Source organism: Silurus aristotelis, assembly GCF_946808225.1.
Source record: "Silurus aristotelis genome assembly, chromosome: 3".
In the NCBI taxonomy this organism is placed as follows: Eukaryota; Metazoa; Chordata; class Actinopteri; order Siluriformes; family Siluridae; genus Silurus; species Silurus aristotelis.
This window is the reverse complement of record NC_139576.1, coordinates 2715116-2736258: the sequence shown is the minus strand read 5'-3', so window position 1 is coordinate 2736258 and position 21143 is coordinate 2715116. Positions and strand designations below refer to the sequence as shown.

The 21143-nt window shown below is 42.6% G+C and overlaps 2 protein-coding genes across 6 annotated transcripts in view; one reads left to right on the top strand and one right to left on the bottom strand.

The window, feature by feature from the left end:
• Positions 1-6399, top strand: part of LOC310723317 (C-type lectin domain family 4 member M-like) — a 29632-nt gene extending 23233 nt beyond the window's left edge. The window contains exons 2-5 of one of the 2 annotated variants that reach the window (XM_083536139.1): positions 370-724; positions 1172-1317; positions 4927-5033; positions 5928-6399. In XM_083536139.1, the coding sequence (XP_083392265.1) occupies positions 487-724; positions 1172-1317; positions 4927-5033; positions 5928-6069 (633 nt within the window). In that variant the 5' untranslated portion in view covers positions 370-486 and the 3' untranslated portion in view covers positions 6070-6399. The remainder of the gene's footprint in view (positions 1-369; positions 725-1171; positions 1318-4926; positions 5034-5927) is intronic. The other variant, XM_083536138.1, reaches the window with a different exon arrangement.
• LOC310723321 (uncharacterized protein) overlaps positions 1-21143 on the bottom strand; it is a 487719-nt gene that overhangs the window by 145573 nt on the left and 321003 nt on the right. The gene's annotated exons all lie outside the window — the stretch shown is intronic.

Sequence of the window (21143 nt, the reverse complement as noted above, 5' to 3'; positions counted from 1 at the left end):
TCCTACTCCATGACAAGCTCGAAAGCGCCCCCACAACGAAAATTCTTATGAAGACATATATGCAAATCAAGTTCTAGAAACTTAAGTGACCAGAAGCAATGATGGAACTATTTCAAGAAGCAATAATGGAATTATTTCAGGTATGCTCACACACTCACATTTATCTACACATACAAACTACTTTAATGAATTACATCATCCTATGCAGATTGAATTGATTTATTGATTGATTTCTAACTTCAGAACCCAGCACTTCAGGATACAGATGTTTTAGAGTGACTGTGTTTTGTCTGCTAATGCTGGTTGTTTTCTTGCTAGGTATCATCACCATACTGTGCATCAAATTTAATAACCTGACTGTAGAAAGAGACCAGTTGGAGACCAGTTTCAACAATCTGACTATAGATAGAGACCAGTTACAGACCAGTTTTAACAACCTGAATATGAAAAAAAAGTCAGTTACAGACCAGTTACAACAACCTGAATATGGAAAAAAAGTCAGTTACAGACCAGTACAACAACCTGAATACGGAAAAAAGTCAGTTACAGACCCGTTTCAACAACCTGAATACGGAAAAAAGTCAGTTACAGACCCGTTACAACAACCTGAATATGGAAAAGAGACAGTTACAGACCCGTTACAACAACCTGAATATGGAAAAGAGACAGTTACAGACCCGTTACAACAACATGGCTGCTGAGAAGGAACGTCTTTCTCAACTGAGTAAGTGAATGTTTGTTGATTTCAAAGTAATGCAGCACATTTGTAGTGAGTTAAAACACTAATTTTGTATCGCCTGTGTGTCTGTAAACACCAGATAATCCTCAGGGGCCGTGTTTAATCATCTGTGTTTCTTCTTGTGCACATATTTTATGGTTTATTGATATCTTATATACATAGCCTTATTCATGTCTCTCTGTTCTTTTTTACTTGTCTGGCATTTTGTCTGTTTCTGGGTGATAGCAAATGTTGGTGGTGTTATAACCACAGATACATTACATACCTAAGTAGTGTTTTTTTCACTCTTAACCATCAGGGGGAGTGTTTGAATAGATGGATAAATTATTCTAAAAAAATTATTCCACCATGTAACAGTGGATTTAGTGAACATAAACATATCGTAGTGTTGGACTGGTTCAGGGTTTGTGGTTTGATCTTCGCTCTGTACAGAGAAAGACATTACCACACCAGGATGGAGATACTTCAGCTCTAGTATTTACTACATCTCTACTGTGAAGAAGAGCTGGAGTGAGAGCAGAAGGGACTGCCAGGGAAGAGGAGCAGACCTGGTGATCATAAACAGCAGTGAGGAACAGGTAGTGTACTGTAAAAAATGGGAAAATTAAAAGATTATATATTTAAATGGTATATTTCTAAACTCTTTTTTTGATGTTAGAAGCATGAATGGGATCTCTATCTTTAGATAATTGCACACCAGAATCACACAAGGTTTAAAGAAGTATATTGAAAAAATAAACTGTTACTATAGAAACAATTCCTTGTTAGAAGGAACATACCAATGTTGAAGTATTGTTTATGTTATGGTTAATAACAATGATGCACACCTTCATATCGATCAGATTAGCAAATTCTGAATTAACCTGTTAGCCTTCGCCACAGATTTTGGAACTCACAGCTGAAATGTTCTACCTAACTTTAAATGTTAACAGTTCCTGATAAAAATAGGCTACATACACAAGTTGATATTGCTCAAAAAGAACAAGTTACAGAAAGTTGTGGATGAATATATACAATAAATATATATTTTCTGAATTAAAAATAAATAAATAAAATAAATACATGAAATCATTAATAAAGCAATCCAGAATAGTACTCGATTAAAAGCCAGAAATGAATGGCTGACCATTAAAGGCTTTTGTTTTACATGTTTGGATATTGAGTTGGCAATATTGAGTTCATATTGATCATCAGGTAGCCAAACAAGCTCTTGCTTTACAGTCATGGCCATTCATAGTGATGTCCAGCCATTTCAATCTCAACAAATCACCCAACACACCACCCCACTGCCACACACACACACACACACACACACACACACACACACACACACACACACACACACACACACACACACACACACACACAATTACTTACTTTCAAGCATCACTCTTATAAAAACAAACTGGCAATAAAACCTATAAAATCGTATAAAACTCTAAAGGGAGCTATATTGTAGCTTACAGATAAAAAATAGGCTCAGATTTTCCATCCCCATGCTGATTTCCAAATCTCTGTTTTTACACCACCACCAAGAATATTTTCCACATCGCTGCTTTGTGCAAATCTCAGATAAAACAACTTTTTTTGACTGTTAATTTTTACATTTTTGGAAACAAAGCCCAGTTAGCACAAGCTGAAAACAGCTGTTTGAGCAGAACCGAGAGCTGCATTCACTTCCTGGGGCATCATTCACCCACGTTGGAAATTGTCAGGCTGGATTCAGGTGGACAGAAACCGAAGTAACTAAACGAGGTTTAATAGTCTTACTATAGAATACACACAGCAAGAAAGCAGCCATACTGGGAAACAGGTATAATCCATAGAACAGGCACAGTCCATAGAACAGGCAGAGTTCTAAGAAGGTTAGTGTACGAGTGCTCTCCAGAGTTAGAACGGTAGAACGGATGATGGGTGCCAGGAAGTGAGGTTCTTAAGTTAGGGGCAAGATGATGGGAACCAGGTGCAGGTAGTTAGTACATAGGAGAGGTGCCCTGAGCGTGCTGTGTGTTGAGGGAAGGCATGGCCGGTTGTTCCCTGACAGGAATAAAATCCTCCCATATATCGTTAGAATCCTGCACTCATTGGCTACATTGTCCATCAATCATTTTGTTTACATAATGCTTCTGGCTGGAAATAAAAGGTTTGCAATGATAGGTGGTGATAATAAACATCACCTGGACGCCTGCTTATGGATTGTAGACTCAAGCCCGAGATTCTGAGATATTTTTTTTTTTTACCAGCAAGATCTTGTTTTTTATGCAAAACTTATTTCAAAACATATACAAACAATACAGTAATCGAAGTTCTGTGACGTAAAAAAAAAAACCAACATCCAAAACCATCCAAATTACAACACTATTGTTTGGTTGGAGCAAAAATGCTTTATGGCTTGTTGTTCAGTGGAGCCTCATCTTTCCTAATAAACCGGGATTAGCAGCAGCGGATGTGTCCGTCCAGGGTCGAAAGGGACCTAGGGGAGCTCGGGAGTAAAACTTTACCAAAGGAGGAGCTCTGGGGTGAGACCTCGACAAAGGAGGAGCTCGGAGGTGTGAGTTCGCCATCGAAGGAGCTCGGAGGCGTGAGTTTGCCATCGGAGGAGCACAGAGGCGAAACGTTTCCATCGGAGGAGCTGGGGGCTATGGTGTCGCCCTCAGAAGTGTCTGGGACCGCGACACCACTGCCGGATGGCTCTGGAAGCGACCTGGGGCTGTCAGAGGAACCGTGGGTTGCCATGCCACCGTCATAGGCGGTCGGAGGCGATATGACCTCCTTCTTGCGGCTAGGCAGCGGTGCGACGACCCTTTTGCAAAAAGGTGGCTGTTTGACGTCCCTTTCGCGACAGGCGGCGGTACGACGTCCTTTTTGCGGCCAGGCGGCGGTACAACGTCCTTTTTGCGGCCAGGCGGCGGTACAATGTCCCTTTCATGGCCAGGCGGTGGCTCGACATCCCCTACGTTGCAAGGCGGTGGTCAACGTCCCCTTCGCGGCCAGGTGACGATGTGACGGCACGCTCGGCGGGACACTGGAGCCGAGTCGAGCTCTTTGAGGAGCCCAGGAGCGGAGTGAAGCCATAGGGGGAACTCTGAAGCGGAGCAGAGCATTCGTGGAAACCCTGGGGTGGTGCGGAGCGCTCGTGAAAACCCTGGGGTGGAGCAGAGTGCTCGTGGAAACACTGGGGTGGAGCGGAGCGCTCGTGGGAACCCTCGGGCGGAGCGAAGCCCTCCTGGAAACTCTGGAGCGGAAAGGAGCTTTCCTGGAAACCCTGGAGTGGAACGGGGATCTCCTGGAATGGAGAGGAGCTTTCCTGGAAGCCCTGGAGTGGAGAATATGCTCTCCTGGAAACTCTGGGGCGGAGCCCGCCCAGAATCGAGGGGGCTGTAAAGCAGATTCGCTCGATTTATCCCGAACATCCCCGTGAGAATCCCAATGAAATGAGCACACCAGCGGAAATCCCCTCCAAATGCTCTCCACAGCTAACTGGCGAGAGAGAGAGAGAGAGTCCCCAGACAAGAGGGAGATATGGAGCGCGATTTTAGCTGCTTCGGTGGTGTACAAGGAGGGATGGAAGCTCATATATTCACCCACGCTCTATATAAAACTGCTCCACTCTGCCAATTCGCTGGGAAAGCGAGCCGGGAATTCCATAAGACTCGCCGGGGGACGTGTCGCGGGCAAACTTGCACGTTCCTGTGCCATTGGATGAATCGGCAGCGTGCTTCCGGGTGTTTCCCGAGGCGGAGCTTGGCCATTGCTTTATCGTGGCACAGCGAATCCTCCAACCAAGTTTTGGATCGTGCTGGGACCACGGCAGCAACCCGATCATATCCCTGTCTTCTCTTTCCTTCCCTTTTTTTTTGTTTTTTTTTTTATCCTTTTCAGGAGGTTCATTATTCTGTCAGGGTGCGAGCGAAACAGAAAGCGGAAGCCGGAGTACAGCTCGCTTAGGTTTTAATGAGTGAAAGTAAAAGTGTGAGGGAGAGAGATACACACGAGCACATACACACACGTGCACACACACACACACACACGGCAGTCCTTCGGTTGAGAGAGTCCAAGGTGCACTTCGGGAGAAGCATAGTAGGGGAGGAGAAGCGCAGCAGGGACTGGATTCTGGAGTCCGAATGAAAAAAAGTCTGAATGAAAAAAAAAGGGGCAACATCTAATCAGTTGTTATTCCACACCAGGTTTTTGTTGAGGTATGGAGAAGAAATGAAGGTGTTTGGATTGGTGCAAATGACAGAGACAGTGAAGGGACCTGGAAATGGGTGGACGGTACCACAGTGATCAACAGGTAAGAGAATGAGAAAAATTGGGTTTGTTCAATGATCACTCTCACATCACATTTAAGAACACAGAAATCACTCTCAGGTCTCAGAGCATATGTGAGGCTTTTACACTGGCAATTTAGAGCACACTTTGCATCAAAAGATTGTTTATGTAAAATCTGTCATGAAGAACCAAAACAAAACCTGCCTGTAGGAAAGGGTTGAAGTTTGGTTACCTGGAACTGTCCCATAATCCACTCAAATGTGACCATGACTCACATACAGGTGAACACTTGTTCAGGATTCACCTGCACATGTGTTGTAGCTAATGACATCATCATCATTCATCTTCACAACCTGTAGGTACCATGAATTCTTACCAATCAACTGTGTCCTCAAAAAAAAATCTCTATTTCAGTTTATGGTTTATGTTGTATAAGGTACAGTGGGGAAAATTATTATTTGATCCCATTTGATTTACCCATTTACAAAGAAATAAACAGTCTAGAATTTTAATGTTAGGTTTATTAGAGAGAAGAATATAAAACAAATATAAAAAGAAATAATTTTAATACATTATTTTTATATATCAAATTTATATAAAAAATATATATTCTCTCTCTGTTAAAATAAACCTACCATAAAAATTCTACACTGTTCATTTTTTTGTAAGGGGGTAAATGTACAAATAATCAAATAATTATTTCCCTCACTGTATATGGATGTGTATTTTCAGTGTATAGTGTATAAGGTTTATGGTGAGTCACAGTGTGTAAAAATCATTGTACGATGAAGTTTTGTTGACTGAGACAAAATAATAATGTTTTTAATGAAAATTGTTTTTAATTAAAATGGTAATAATGATGAAAGTTCAGTAAAACTACATAAAATGAAGATGAAGACCGATTCTCTTCTTTAAGGTTCTGGAATCCGGGTGAACCAAACAGTAATGGGGATGAGGACTGTGCTGTGTCTGGCTTTTACACTGGGAACGGAAACTGGGACGATGTTTCTTGTAACAACAATTATATTTGGATCTGTGAGAAAAGACTTAATATGTGAAATGTTGCATATGAGTGAAAAACACGTTGAATTTTATTGCTTTTATTGCTTTTATGTACATACTGGTAGAAAGAGAAATGAAGTGAAGCCCCAACCTGTTTTTAGAAAAAAAGTTATGTTTGATGACTATTATTGATTTCTGTGATAACACTGTAAAACCTCAATTTATATATTTCTACTCATATTTCTTTACTAAAATCTAATCGATGTTACTAAAAGTGTTTTTTAAATTTTCATCTAAATTTCTAAAGCGATTTGTAGATTTTGTCTCTGATATTCATGTTACTGAGTCTTTAACAAGTAATAAATGTGTTTGCTTTCTGCTTTGTGACAAAATGATAAAAAAAAAAAAAAAAAACAATATGCAGGCAAAAAAGAATAATTTATTAATCAGTTTTTAATTTAAAATGTTTGCAAACAAGTAGCAGAGTCTAATGGCTACTGACAAGAGATGTTGTAGATAAATCTATAGTTATACATTCTTAATACACTGTATGAATAATAATGAATGTTTAATTCAGTTAAGTACCATTTAATTTGTATAAAACATTTATTAGTGGATAAAGAAGTTTTACAGAAATATTTTACAGATTACAAATATAGATTTTACATTTAAAAATGATTTTCTATAAGTTTATCCTTAATGAGTGAGCAGTTGTCAATAGTGACAAGGAAAAACTCACTGAGAAACATTAAGAGGAACCAGATTTTGAAAATAGCTTTACCCTCATCTGGGTGACACCAAATGTCCATTTATTAGAGAGTTCTGTTGTGCCCCATCTTTGGATTATCAGTGTCCATATGTTAAGAGAAGCACACAACAAAGACAATCAGTTGCCAAAACTGAACTCATTTTAAGAACATAGAAAATAACTGAAACTCAACTTATATTTAATGAACCAACACTATACCAGTTCCAGCATTGTTAAGGTTATCACCTGTTCACTGACTGACACTTGAACGACAAACAGTTCATGGCAATTTGAGCTCTTATCCACGGTAGCAGTTGCATTAACTTCCTGTCCTTAGATTTTTACAAAACCATTTTCAACCACAAGTCCAAAAAACACGGTAAAAATGCAAATTAAAACAGAAAGAAATAATTTACACATTTTATAAACGCATTTTTTATTCACAACAGAACATAAAAAAACCTAGCACATGTTTAAACTGAGGAAAACTAAGGCTGTAACACGTCTCAAAAAAGGTGAGTCAGGGCAAAAAAAAGCTGAAAAAGTAAGTGGTACAAAAACAGAAACAGCTGGAGGAACATTATTTTTTAACTAATTATGATAATTGGCAACATGTCAGTAACAGGACTGGGTATCAAAAGTGTATTTTAGAGAGGCAGATTATCTTAGATGGAAGGGTGGGCAGAAGTTCAGCAATCTACAAAAACCCTTCATCTTCTACTTCCTCTTCTCACATCCCTTCTCCTTTCGATATACTCCATTTGCACCCTCTGCACATGTCCAAACCATCTCAATCGCGCCTCTCTCACTTTGTCTTCAAAACGTCCTACATGCGCCGCCCCTCTAAAAAAACTAATTTCTAATCCTGTCCATCATCCCTTTCACTCTCACAGATACTCTACTATCACAAATCACTCCTGTCACTCCACCCACTCCACCCTGCCTGCACTCTTTTCTTCACTTCTCTAACACACTCTCCATTACTTTGCACTGTTGACCCCAGGTACCTGAACTCCTCCACCTTCTCCACCTCTTCTCCCTGTAACCGCAGCACTCCACTGCCCTCCCTCTCATTCACACACATGTACTCTGTCTTACTCCTACTGACTTTTAATTCCCCTTCTCTCCAGCGTGTACCTCCACCTCTCCAGACTCTTCTCAACCTGCTCCCTACTCTCACCACACATAACAATATCATCCACAAACATCATAGTCCATAGAGACTCCTGTCTGACCTCGTCCTTTAACCTGTCCATCACCACTGCAAACAGGAAAGGGCTCAGAGCCAATCCTTGATGCAGTCCAACCTCCACCTTGAACCAGTCTGTCGTTTCTACTGCACACTTTACTGCTGTCACACTGTCCCCATTCATGTCCTGCACCACCCTCACATGCTTCTCTGACACACCTGACTTCCTCATACAATACCACGACTCCTCTCTCTCCACCCTGTCGTACGCTTTCTCTAAATCCACAAACACACACATTGCAACTGCTTCTGACCTTCTCGCTACTACTCCATCAACATTCTCATAGAAAGTCCACAAAGACCCTATTTCTACAAATTGTGGAACAGTTTCAGATTAATGTTTGTGAAGACTTTATTCATCTCATCATCTACATTATATAAAATCATTGAAGAATATGAACTTTAATTTAATAAAGGTAAAAATCTCCAGGCCCTCCTGCAGCACTGCATTAAAAACAGACCAGATCCTGTAATAGAAAACACTGCCTGGGTTCTGAAAGCCCAGTCTTACAGCATTGTTTGATATAGTCATTAAATTGAATCTATTGGTTCGTGTTTTTGAGTAATGTATTTCAGTTAGATGTATTTTTTGGTGCCTCAGCCGGAAGTTTCTTTCTGCCACTGGATTCCACAGACACTATACTGTTTTTTTTTTATTATTTGTTATTGATTTTTTAATCTTCAAGCTCCATTACTCAACATTTAAGGAGATTTTATTCTTATTTTTATTGCTTAATATTATGTAACTACTCACTATTATAAACTATAGTCAATGGTTCCTTCATGTCAAAATAAAGTAAATATATTCTCCTGGTTAATTAAGGAGAATGCATTAAATAGAGACACACATTTATTACAGTATAACTGTAATCTTTATCTATATTTATTCTCTGATAAAAACGGGAAAAAAAGATTATATTTGCCCTTCCTGTCAGCATTAACCATGACCCTCAGCCTCCTTTGCTATGTGACACAAATAAAGAGGAAGAATTGTGTCAATGAACACTACTTAATAGATTCACTTTTGTGACTATATCACGAAATGCCGTAAGACTGATGGTGTGGAAGTGCATTAGTGTGAATGGAATAAGCAGCTTGCACATATACTGTAGAAAGGCACCATTAATTGCTGAAAGGAAAATAAAAGTTTTAGAGAAAAAACATGCTTCCTTCCATTTTTTTCAGGTAAGCTTTTCATGTTTTAGCAAAACAATGCTAAACGGCATACTGCATCTATTACAACAGTATGATTTTGAAGGGTCTGGCTGTTAACCTGGCCTGGTTTAGACAGTTCACCATTTAAAAACATTTGACATATAAAGCAAAAAAATAAATACTCTAGAGAAGACTTAGAACTGTTGAACAGGTAGAATTCTGTATCAGACAACAATAGGACAATTTTATTCTTCCAAAATTCTAGCCACTGGTTCCCAAATGGTAAACATGATTCTGTCCCACATTTTTTGAGACATGTTGTGGCCATCAAAATCTCAATTCAAATTTAAATTAAAATTCACTGTTATGTTTTCCCTTAAATGGTACATTTCCACAATTGAAACATTTGATATGTGTTCTGTGTACTATTGTAAAAACAATAGTGGGGTCATAAGATTTACTTTAATAATATTAATTATAATAATTACTAATAAATAACTCTTAAAATGTTTGAATCACTATGTTTATCAAATGCTGAAAATCCCAGTTAAGCTACAACACTGCAACATATTTGTGTACTTTTCAGTACATATAGGTAACAAAACAAATAAGGAATTTGTGGTTCTTGACAATCTCTAAGTGATCACTAAATGACCCCTGCCCCCCCAGCTTGAAACAAAACACCAAACCCATTGCATTTCCTGAAGATGGCAGTTAAAATGAAAATGAAATTTTCGGTCAAACACATCACTGATCCTAATTCCATATTTTATATGCGTTAGGCTTTCAAGGATGGTGAGGAGCAGCCATGCTCCTGATCAGTTGCCGCCATGTCTGGGTTTCGTTGGCCCTCCCACCTGTTATTTGCTTTTTGCTTTTCAAAAAACTGGTGCTGAACTGGCATCTTTAGAGTGTGTTGCACCGGTTGCATGACAGAGTCCTGTCATCACAGTACCCCCCTCAGCTGCAAACCTACTGTTACTGGGTTCTGGGACCAGAGTGAATATCTCCAGGAGAGGCCGTCTGCATTGCCATGGTCAGCTCCCACTCTGTGCTAATTGTAATTTTATTCAACAAGGCAAAATTAACTTTATAAGGACAACGAGTTTAAACTTTGAAAAAAAAAAAATATATATATTATATATGTAATCAACCTTTATAGCCCTGGTCTGAAGCACAAAAAAAAAGTAAAATCTCAACCTGCATGAATGTAGTGACAAAACTAGGAACAGGCAGTACCAATAATTATTTTTTCTATCTGATACCAAATATTTTTTAGACACGTATTGTTGATATCGATACCGATACTTCTATTAAATATGTATAAGATTTTTTCATAAAAACCTTACTCTTAAAATAAATGTGCAGTTGAAATATTTATACTGATGAGCAGTATAATATTCTGCTCCACATGAAATACTGTAATATATTAATATCTAAAACAATCTGTATGGTATAAAGTTAAGCTTTCTAAACCGTTTTGCTAAAGAACCTCTTCAGGTTATGACCGTAACCCTAGTTCCCCGAGGGAACGAGGTGCTGCGTCGAAACGCTATGGGAATGCCCCTGCGTGACCACGCTCTGAACCAAGTGTGTAATCTGAACAAAAGGTGTTTGGGACATGACGTCATCAGCAGGCGACGTCGCGTAAACAGGAAGCTACAAATGGCTGGGAGATGGACAAGACGCTAGCTCCTTCGAGAGAAGGTAAGCGCCGCACGGATGCAGGGAGTGTGGCACGGAGACGCAGCGTCTCGTTCCCTCTGGGAACTAGGGTTACGGTTGTTACCTAGAGACGTTCCCCTTCAGAAACTCGAGCTATGGGAACGAGTGTCCAATCACGCCACACTAACCAGACCCTGCCTAGAGAGTGAAGGCCTCGGCACCAATACGTAGGACAAAGGAGCCCAGGGTGGCTCTGAGGTCAAGGTCATAGAACCTGACAAAGGTCAGCGGGGTGGACCAACCCGCAGCGTCACAGATGTCCTGAAGTGACACTCCAGCGGACCAGGCCGTAGAGGTCGCCACACTCCGGGTGGAGTAAGCTCAGAGCACTCGTGAGCCGACACAATCGCATCCACTACCCATCTGCTCAAAGTCTGCTTATTGGCTGGGAAACCTTTCCTGTTAGGGCCATAGCAGGAAAGCAGCTGCTCCAACTTCCTCTACGGACTTGTCCTGCGGAGGTAAGTGTCCAGTGCTCGCACTCGGTTCTGACGCTCCTGTTGGCTGTAAATCGAGGAGGGCAGAATGCCTGCAACACGACAGGACATGAGGGAGCCGAAGGCACCTTAGGTACGTACCCAGGTTTCGGATAGAGAAACACTCTGGCAATGCCAGAGGCAAACTTCGGGCGAGACAGGGCCACGGACAGAGCCTGCAGATCCCTGATCCTCTTCAGGGAGGAAATCGCCAAGAGAAAGGTGGTCTTAATAGACAGAAACCTAAGGGCCACATCGGCTAATAGCTCGAAGGGGGGCTCAGGTAGAGTTATCAGCACAACTGCCAGATCCCAGACAGGCACTCTGGGTCACGTCCCGGGAGAAAATGTGTCACCAGTGGGTGCCCACCCAGCGACTGCCCTGCAGGCGGGGTGCCATATGCCGCGATGGCGGACACCTAAACCTTCAGGGTTGAAGGGGTTAACCCTGCGGCAATCTGTTACTGTAAAAACTCCAGAACCGAACCGTTTGGGCAGTTAACAGGTTCTAGGCCATCGCACCAAGACGTGAACAGTCGCCATTGTGCGGCATACAATCTCCCTATGGAGGGAGTTTTGGAGTGGAGAACGGTTTATACTACCTCAGTAGAGAGAACAGCCGCTACGAACTGTGCCCCTTCAGGGGCCACAGCCTCCACAACTCTGGGCGGGGGTAAACCAGGAGCATGTCCCGAGACCACAAGAGGACCGCTCGCGCTAGCTTGTACAAGGGGCAAGATCGGAGACCCCCTTGGTGGTTGATGTACAAGACCACCGCAGTATTGTCCGTGCGGACCAATACATGGCGATCTCTCAGGTCCGGGAGATAGTGCTTTAACCCCAAAAACACTGCCATCATCTCCAGGCAATTTATGTGCCACGAGAGACGTGGGCCGCTCCACAGACCTTGGGCGGAGTGGCCACTCATGACCGCTCCCCACCCCGTGAGGGAAGCGTCCGTTGTTAGCGTTATGCTGAATTATGCTGGACGCTGCTGCCATGAGACCCAGCAGCCTCTGAAACTGCTTCATAGTGAGCGGCTGGCCTTCCCACACTCTCCTGACAGCGGTGAGGATGACCTCAACCTGAGCAGGCGACAACCGTGCCTGCATCCTGGTTGCGTCCCACACTACACCCAAAAACGACCCCCTTGAGGGTGAGCATCCTGAACCTGAGCCTCCTGAGAGAGCGGTTCAAGGAGCGAAGATCTAGAATGGGACGCAGCCCGCCATCCTTCTTCGGAACGACAAAGTATGGGCTGTAGAAGCCTGACTCTCGAACCGAGGGGGGAAACCACCTTGATGGCCCCTTTCCCCAAAAGTGTGCGCACTTCTCGTTCCAGGACCAGAGCCTGCTCGGGTCCCACCAGGGTAGGACACATCGCGTTGAAACGGGGAGGAGAGGACGCAAACTGAATCGTGTAACCGCCCTCTATAGTCCGCAGGATTAGAGACAACGATTGACAAGTACAACACATGTCACATGTGCCGGCTTCACTCCATGTGCGTTTTATATGTCCTGGTTGTGACGTCACCTCGCCGGTGACGGCCAGTGTATAATGTTTGACTGATTACACATATTACTTCAGAACATTAACACTCAGGCGCATCCTCAAAGCGTTTCAACACAGCTCAAGTTCCTGAAAGGGGAACAGTGAAGAGCTTACTGTCAGGGCAGAATAATATCAGATTTCATAACTCATTCTCAATTGCACAATCATATACTCCATTCTTGCTGTATTTTTGATTAAATACTCATATGGAAAATGTGTAATGGTCTGTTGAAAGTACTGTACATAATGGGAGTTAGTGGCACTGGATTTCAGGCTAATTAATGATTGTACAGGGAAGTTGATATTTAAGTATAGTTACTGCATAGCTTTGGTCTGATTATTTTGCAGTGTCAGCCATTATCAGCTTGGCTTACTGTCAGTTTTTACAGGTTTTCTGTTTTTCTACTAAATTTTGTAATGAAGATTTTATGGTTATTCATTACACATTTATGCCTGTCCTTCATACATTATGTGGGTGTGTATTCTCTTTTGTTTTTCTGGCTTTTGTTTAATAAATTTTTGTTGAATCATCAAATCAAAAAACTTCCTATATTTGCCAGCTAGTTTCCACATACACATAAGAATAGAAATATCGGCTCAACTTCGTGGTCTAAGTAAAAGAGAAAAAAAAAATGTGCAAAAACCACACACAGTTTCACATAGCTGGGGAGGGGTCTGTGTAGGGATGATAAGATTGGGGTTATGTGATCATTTTTTCTTGACCTTGTAAGAACTCTTGCTGCCGCATTCTGAAATAACTGAAGCTTGTTTATTAATGATGCAGGACAGGGTTAGGGTTAGGGTTAGGGTTAGGGTTCTTCCTTTCCGAAGCGCACCTTGGATTACCCCGATCTTCCCGCTGCTGTTCTTCTTGCACGCGCTTCCGAGGTTATGTTCCTCCATTGCTACCTCAGCGCCGAGGAGTCACTCCCTACGCCGTGATGAAGCGGCAGCCAAGCTCCATTTCCAGGAAAACCCGGAAATCCACTACCGTGTCACGAGGATCATGCTCAATCATGCTCGCCCCCTTGATGACGTTACGGGATTCCCAGCTCGCTTCTCCGGCAAAACGGCAGAGTGGGGCAGATTTTTACAGAGCGTTGTTGGATACGTGGAGTCGAATTTGTCCTTCTCCCCAACAGAAAGAGCAAAGATTGCGCTCCACATTTCTCGCGACTGTTGGCGAATTCGGCTCTTGCGCCTGTTTTGTCTGGCTCCTCACAAGGGCGCTCGGGATGGTCACGGCCAATCTTCACTATCTCTCCCCCTCTTCCGAGAGCTCCGCTCCACTCCAGAGTGTCCCGGAGAGCTCCGTTCCGCACCAGGGTTTCCCTGAGAGCTCCGCTCTGCTCCAGAACTTCCAGGAGAGCTCCATCCCGTTCCAGGTCTCCATGGAGAGCTCCTCTCTGCTCCAGAGCATCCCAGAAAGCTCGGCTCCGCCCCAGAGTCCCCAGGAGAGCTTGGCTCCGCACCAGAGAGTCCCCGAGAGCTCCTTTCCGCCCCAGAAAATCCCCGAGAGCTCTTCTCTGCTCCAGCGTGTCCCTGAGAGCACTTCTTAGCTCCAGGACCTCCAGGGGAGCAGCACTCCACTCCAGGACCTCCAGGGGAGCACAGTTCCACTCCAAGGTCTCCAGGCGAGCTCAGTTCTGCTACAAGGTCTCCAGGCCAGCTCTGCTCCACTCCAGAGTCTCCCTGAGAGCCCTGCTCCGCTCCAGGACGGCGAAAGAGACGTTGAACCGCCGCCTGGCCGAGAAATGGACGTCAAACCGCCACCTGGCCGCGAAGGGGACGTCGAACCGCCTCCTGGCTGCGAAAAGGACGTCAAACCGCCGCCTGGCTGCGAAAGTAAGGCGACGGCTCGCCCCACAGTCTCCCCGAAGGCGACGGCCCGCCCCACAGTCTCCCCGAAGGCGATGGCTCGCCCCACAGTCTCCCCGAAGGCGACGGCTTGCCCCACAGTCTCCCCGAAGGCGACGTCTCACCTCACAGTCCCCCAGAAGGGAAGCCACGCCACCAAGCTCTTCTCCGGCCGAAGCCACGCCTCCGAGCTCCTCTGACGACGACGTCTCGTCCCAGAGCTCATCTAAGGGCAACGTAAGCCCGTAAGCCCTGTTGAGAGCTCCACCGGATAAACCCTATCTCAGCAAGTATTTGTGTTGGCTTTGCCTTTTGGTGTGAATAAACTTTGTTTACTGTTACTTCTGCTTCCGCCTCCGTTTCCCGCATGACACTTGCAGAAAGAAAACAACACATTATTTTGAGACAGATTTTCAAATATTATATTTTAATACTCTACATGTCCTTGGGTTTAATTCCTTTGTTTTAATTACATTTTTACATTGTCACAAAGCAGGTCTAAAAAACTACTAGATTGAATAGATGGATAGATAGATTACATTTTACATTTATAAATATATTACCAAAATTTTTTTTTTTTCCTAATGAGCGAGCCAGAGTCAACACTGATGAGAAAAAAACCTGGACAGAAACCAGGCTCAAAATTAAACCTATCTGCAACTTGATGACACCAAATCCTGCCACAATAAATGAATTATGCAGCATGTGGTCAAAAAGCTCAACTGTGTAACCAAGAAGTTCATTATAGGTTCTGTTTTGTTGTGGTGTTTAGTAGATTCCTGATTGAGGGTTGCATGTAAAATTGTTTGTGGCAATTGTAGTTCTAACACATCGTAGTAAAACTGCTCATATTAATTGCAGTCCAATTAATGAGTTGGTTTCTTAATAATGAGACCTTCAAGAAGAAGAAGAGCATAAGAATCTCAGGAGCATGTTTTGCTTTGCAGTGGAGAAGAGAGGAAAAATAAATAATATAATACTTAACGCTGGACTTCCGGTGACGTAGCTTCCTGTGTTTGACTTGTTTGCCGCGAGTTCCGTGTTTGTATTTGTTTGTTTGTGTTTTTCTCTTTTAATAATCCTAAATTGTTTTTGTCTTCCTGACTTGTGCCTGTAGTCAGTTAAACTCGACTACCACTATATTTATTGTCTCTCACTTTATCATATTTGTGTATATTAACTCTGTTCGTGATTATGAGCACTATGCCGGCTGTGTGTCTGACTTTAAGCACAGGTGAGGACTCGTTCAATTTGCAAACGGTGGCTTTGGATAAACAGATTCGCGAGCTGCATGTAAAGCATGCCCGGCTGCGAGAGCGGAAAGCGCGCTGGAAACATCCCGGGCGGACGCGCACTCGTCCCAGGTAAATTCCCGGGTTGAACCCAACGCTCTCAGCACCTCAACTCCGCGCGTTTCTCTGCCCAGACCCAGCGCACCTACAACTCCGGCAAAGATGCAACACCCACCACTACGGGCCTTCGAGATCTCGACCGAGAACCGCTTCGATCCTCTCCGCTAGACGGAACGCGACACTGTGATTCTCGGAGATTCCATCGTCCGGCATGTCCGCGCTACCGGAGCTAACAGTAAGGTGCACACTCGCTGTTTTCCTGGTGCTCGTGTTCTCGATGTCGCTGCGCAGGTACCCGTGATCCTGAAGGAGAACTTCGGAGCGGTTGTTCTTCATGCCGGAACGAACAACACCAGGCTGAGGCAAACGGAGATCTTAAAGAGGGACTTCAGGATCCTGGTGGAGACGGTACGCAGCACATCGCCCACAACGAGGATCATAGTGTCAGGACCTCTTCCCACTTACCAGCGAGGGGCTAAGAAGTTTAGTAGACTTTTAGCTCTAAATGAATGGTTACAGTCATGGTGTCGAGAACATAAACTTCTCTTTGTTAATAACTGGAACTGTTTCTGGGAGCGTCCTAGGTTCTTCCGCCCTGATGGCCTGCACCCCAGCAGAGTTGGAGCAGCAGTGCTAGCAGATAACATCTCTAGGATACTTCACACCATCTGACTGGTAAGACATCAGGAAATCTTCAACTATAAGAACACGCATACTACAGACCAAATAGTTACAAGTTCACACACAGCCCAGTTTATAGAAACCGTATCTATTCCTCGGGTAGTAAAACCAAGAATTAAATACACAAGATCCAGAAATAATCTTATTGCAGTTAAAACTGAAAAATGCCAGATAAACAAACACAACAAAGTTCTAAAGTTTGGTCTTTTAAACATTAGATCACTTGCACCCAAAGCACTGATTGTAAATGAGATGATCACAGATAATAATCTCTCAGCACTCTGTCTCACTGAGACCTGGATTAAACCAGGTGATGATATGGGTCTAAACGAGTCGACACTGTCAGGATATGTTTATAAGCATGAGCCCCGTCAGACTGGTCGTGGGGGAGGTGTAGCAACCATTTATAGTGCCTCTCTTAATGTTAGTCAGAGATTAGGATTCAGCTTTAAATCATTTGAAGTGCTCGTTCTTAAAGTTGTACTTTTAGACATTCATAGAAAACTCGCTCTGGTCACCGTGTAGAGACCCCCAGGACCCTATGCTGATTTTCTTCAAGAGTTTGCTTCTTTTCTATCCGATCTCTTGATCAATTTTGATAAAGTGCTGCTTTAGGAGATTTTAATATTCATGTAGATGATGTAAACGATGCTCTAGGATTATCATTTGTTGACTTATTAAACTCTTTTGGGGTTAAACAAAACGTCACCAGACCAACCCACCGTTTTAACCACACACTAGACTTAATAATATCCCACGGAGCAGACGTCACTGATATCAATATTTTACCTCAGAGTGATGACATTACAGACCATTACCTTATACTGTACACACTACCGGTAGAGCAGATTAGCCATGTTGCACCACGTTATCGACCTGGTAGGACTATTGTTCCAACCACTAAGGACAGATTAATAAATAACCTGCCTGATTTATCTTAATTTCTCACTAAACCCATAACTGCTAATAATCTTAATGAAATAACTAACAACATAAACCTTATCTTTACTAGCACATTAGACACCGTTGCCCCCATCCGGTTAAAAAAGGTTAGAGAACAAGCACCTGCACCTTGGTATAATGGTCATACGCATGCCCTCAAGAGAACAGCACGTAATCTGGAGAGAAAATGGAGGAAAACTAAATTGGAGGTATTTAGAATTGCGTATAAAGACAGTATGCTCAGCTACAGACAGGCGCTAAAAGCTGCTAGAGCTGAACACCTGAGCAAACTCATAGAAAACAGCAAAAACAATCCCAGGTTCCTTTTCAGTACTGTAGCTAAACTAACTACAAATCAGGGCTCTGAAAATTGTGTTCCATCACAGTTTAGTAGTGAGGACTTCTTCACTGAAAAAATAGATAACATTAGAAAAACAATTGTGGCAGTTCAACCTCTGACACCATCTCCTGAGACAGTGTTACCTTCAACTCCACAACTTCACTGTTTTACATGTATAGGAGAGGAAGAGCTGTATAATGGTATTGCCAAAGCTAAATCGACAACATGTCAGTTAGATCCCATTCCTACTAAATTACTGAAGGAAGTGTTATATACAACTGGTGAACCTCTTCTGAATATTATTAACTCTTCACTATCGTTAGGACATGTCCCTAAATCCCTCAAGTTAGCAGTTATTAAGCCCCTCATTAAAAAACCTAATCTGGATCCAAACACGCTATCGAATTACAGACCAATTTCAAATCTCCCATTTATGTCTAAGATTTTAGAAAAGATTGTCGCTGCCCAGTTATGTAACCACTTGCAGGAGAACAATATCTTTGAAGAGTTTCAGTCAGGTTTTAGGCCCCATCATAGCACAGAAACTGCTCTAGTTAAAATCACTAATGACCTGTTTTTAGCTTCAGACCAAGGCTTCATCTCGCTGTTGGTTCTACTAGATCTTAGTGCTGCATTCGACACTATAGACCATGATCTCCTCCTAGATCGCTTACAAAATTACATCGGCATTCAGGGACAGGCATTAAGCTGGTTTAAATCCTACCTGTCCGATCGTTACCATTTCATAGATTTAAATGGAGAGCTATCCAGGCTAATGCAAGTAAATTATGGCGTGCCGCAAGGTTCAGTTCTAGGACCCCTGCTCTTCACAATATACATGCTTCCGTTAGGAAATATTATTAGAAGGCATGGAATTAGCTTCCATTGTTATGCTGATGATACTCAGCTATATATCTCATCTAAACCAGGCGATACAGCTCAATTAACCGGATAACTGAGTGTGTTAAGGAAATAAGAGATTGGATGACCCATAACGTTCTACTTTTAAATTCTGATAAGACTGAGATTTTGCTCATCGGCCCAAAAACTAGTATACAGAAGCTCCAGCATCTCAACCTGCATTTAGACGGATGTTCTGTAACCACTAGTTCATAAACAAAAATTAATAAACAAGCTTCAGTTAGTCCAGAATGCAGCAGCCAGAGTTCTCACAAGGTCAAGAAAATATGATCACATAACCCCAATCCTATCGTCCCTACATTGGCTTCCGGTTAAGTTTCGAATAGACTACAAACTATTACTTCTCACTTATAAAGCACTAAATGGTTTGGCTCCTATGTATCTATCCAGTCTTTTAACACGCTACAATCCGCCACTCTCCCTGAGATCTCAAAACTCTGGGCTTCTAGTAGTTCCTAGAATAGCAAAGTCCACTAAAGGTGGTAGAGCATTTTCACATTTAGCTCCTAAACTCTGGAATAGTCTTTCTGACAGTGTTCGGGGTTCAGATACACTCTCCCAGTTTAAGTGTAGATTAAAAACATATCTTTTTAGCAAAGCCTACACATAACACACATCACACACATCACATCATAACCTTGTGCTCCAGAACATCTGATCACATGCACATTATCAACTTGTGCTGTTAATATCATAAACAGCAGCTACGCTAATTCCTCTCCACTTCTCTCTTCTCTTTCTTCTCTTTCTCTCCCCATCCCGAGACACCCTGAGGTTTGGCCAGCTCCAGTCACCTCCCACCTCGTGATGATTACGGACCTTTGAAGAAGTAGATGCCAAACTCGCAAACATCCCGAACCATCTAGAGATGTACCAGTGCCGTTTGGATCCCGCTACATGTGTGGAGTTTGACATTGGACCTCCTGGAGTGTTTAAAGGCTCTGGCATGGAGAAGCTGATGCTGGATCTGTGATGATCACAAATGCTGAGTTTATAAAACTAGGAGCTACTAACCATATAGACTGTATAAGACTGCATAAAGAACATCACTTATAAACTTATACTCCAGTACTCATGTTAGTTCTCACTCTCCAGTGTTCTGTGTTGAAAGATTTATGATCAAACTCTTGATGTCACCCATATGAGGATGGGTTCCCCTTTTGAGTCTGGTTCCTCTCAAGGTTTCTTTCTCATAACATCTAAGGGAGTTTTTCCTTGCCACAGTCGCCATGGCTGCTCATCAGGGACAAATTAACACCATTCACCTTAACTGTTGATTTGTGTAAAGCTGCTTTGAGACAATGTCTGTTGTGAAAAGCGCTATACAAATAAACTTGACTTGACTTGACTACTAAATATGCTTATTATGAAAGTCAGTAGAAGTAAGACAGAGTATATGTGTGTGAATGAGAAGGAGGGCAGTGGAGTGGTGCGGTTGCAGGGAGAAGAGGTGGAGAAGGTGGAGGAGTTTAGGTACCTGGGGTCAACAGTGCAAAGTAATGGAGAGTGTGTTAGAGAAGTGAAGAAAAGAGTGCAGGCAGGGTGGAGTGGGTGGAGAAGAGTAATAGCAGGACTTTAAAGGAGTCAGATGTAGAGAACAGAGTCATTTGTAGATGGATGTTCTGCTGTGGTGACCCCTAACGGGAGCAGCCAAAAAAAGAAGAAGAGGAAGATTATCTTTTTATAAGCATTTTTGTCGGAGTGACGTGGGGCCGCTTTTCTGTGGGCTCACCACCTGCAGGAGGGACCGTAAGGGATGGTGCTGTGAGGATTGGGCAGCAGTCGAAGGCGGGGGCCTGCTTAGACTGCTGCCCCCGCGACCCGAATTACGGATAAGCGGAAGAAAATGAAGGATGTTTATATATATATATATATATATATATATATATATATATATATATATATATATATATATATATATATATATCTTAATATTTATTCTGTAAAGTTTCTTTTTTTTTTCTTCTTTTTTTTTTTTTTTTACACATTCAACCCAATTTTGTACAGTAATAGTAATTAGCCAGAAGATATTTCTGACAATAAATACCCAACAGCTACCAGCGACACCTATGAAAAATTAAAAAAACATCTTGAATTTATCAATTGGTAGAAGCTTCCAAATCCTACATCCTC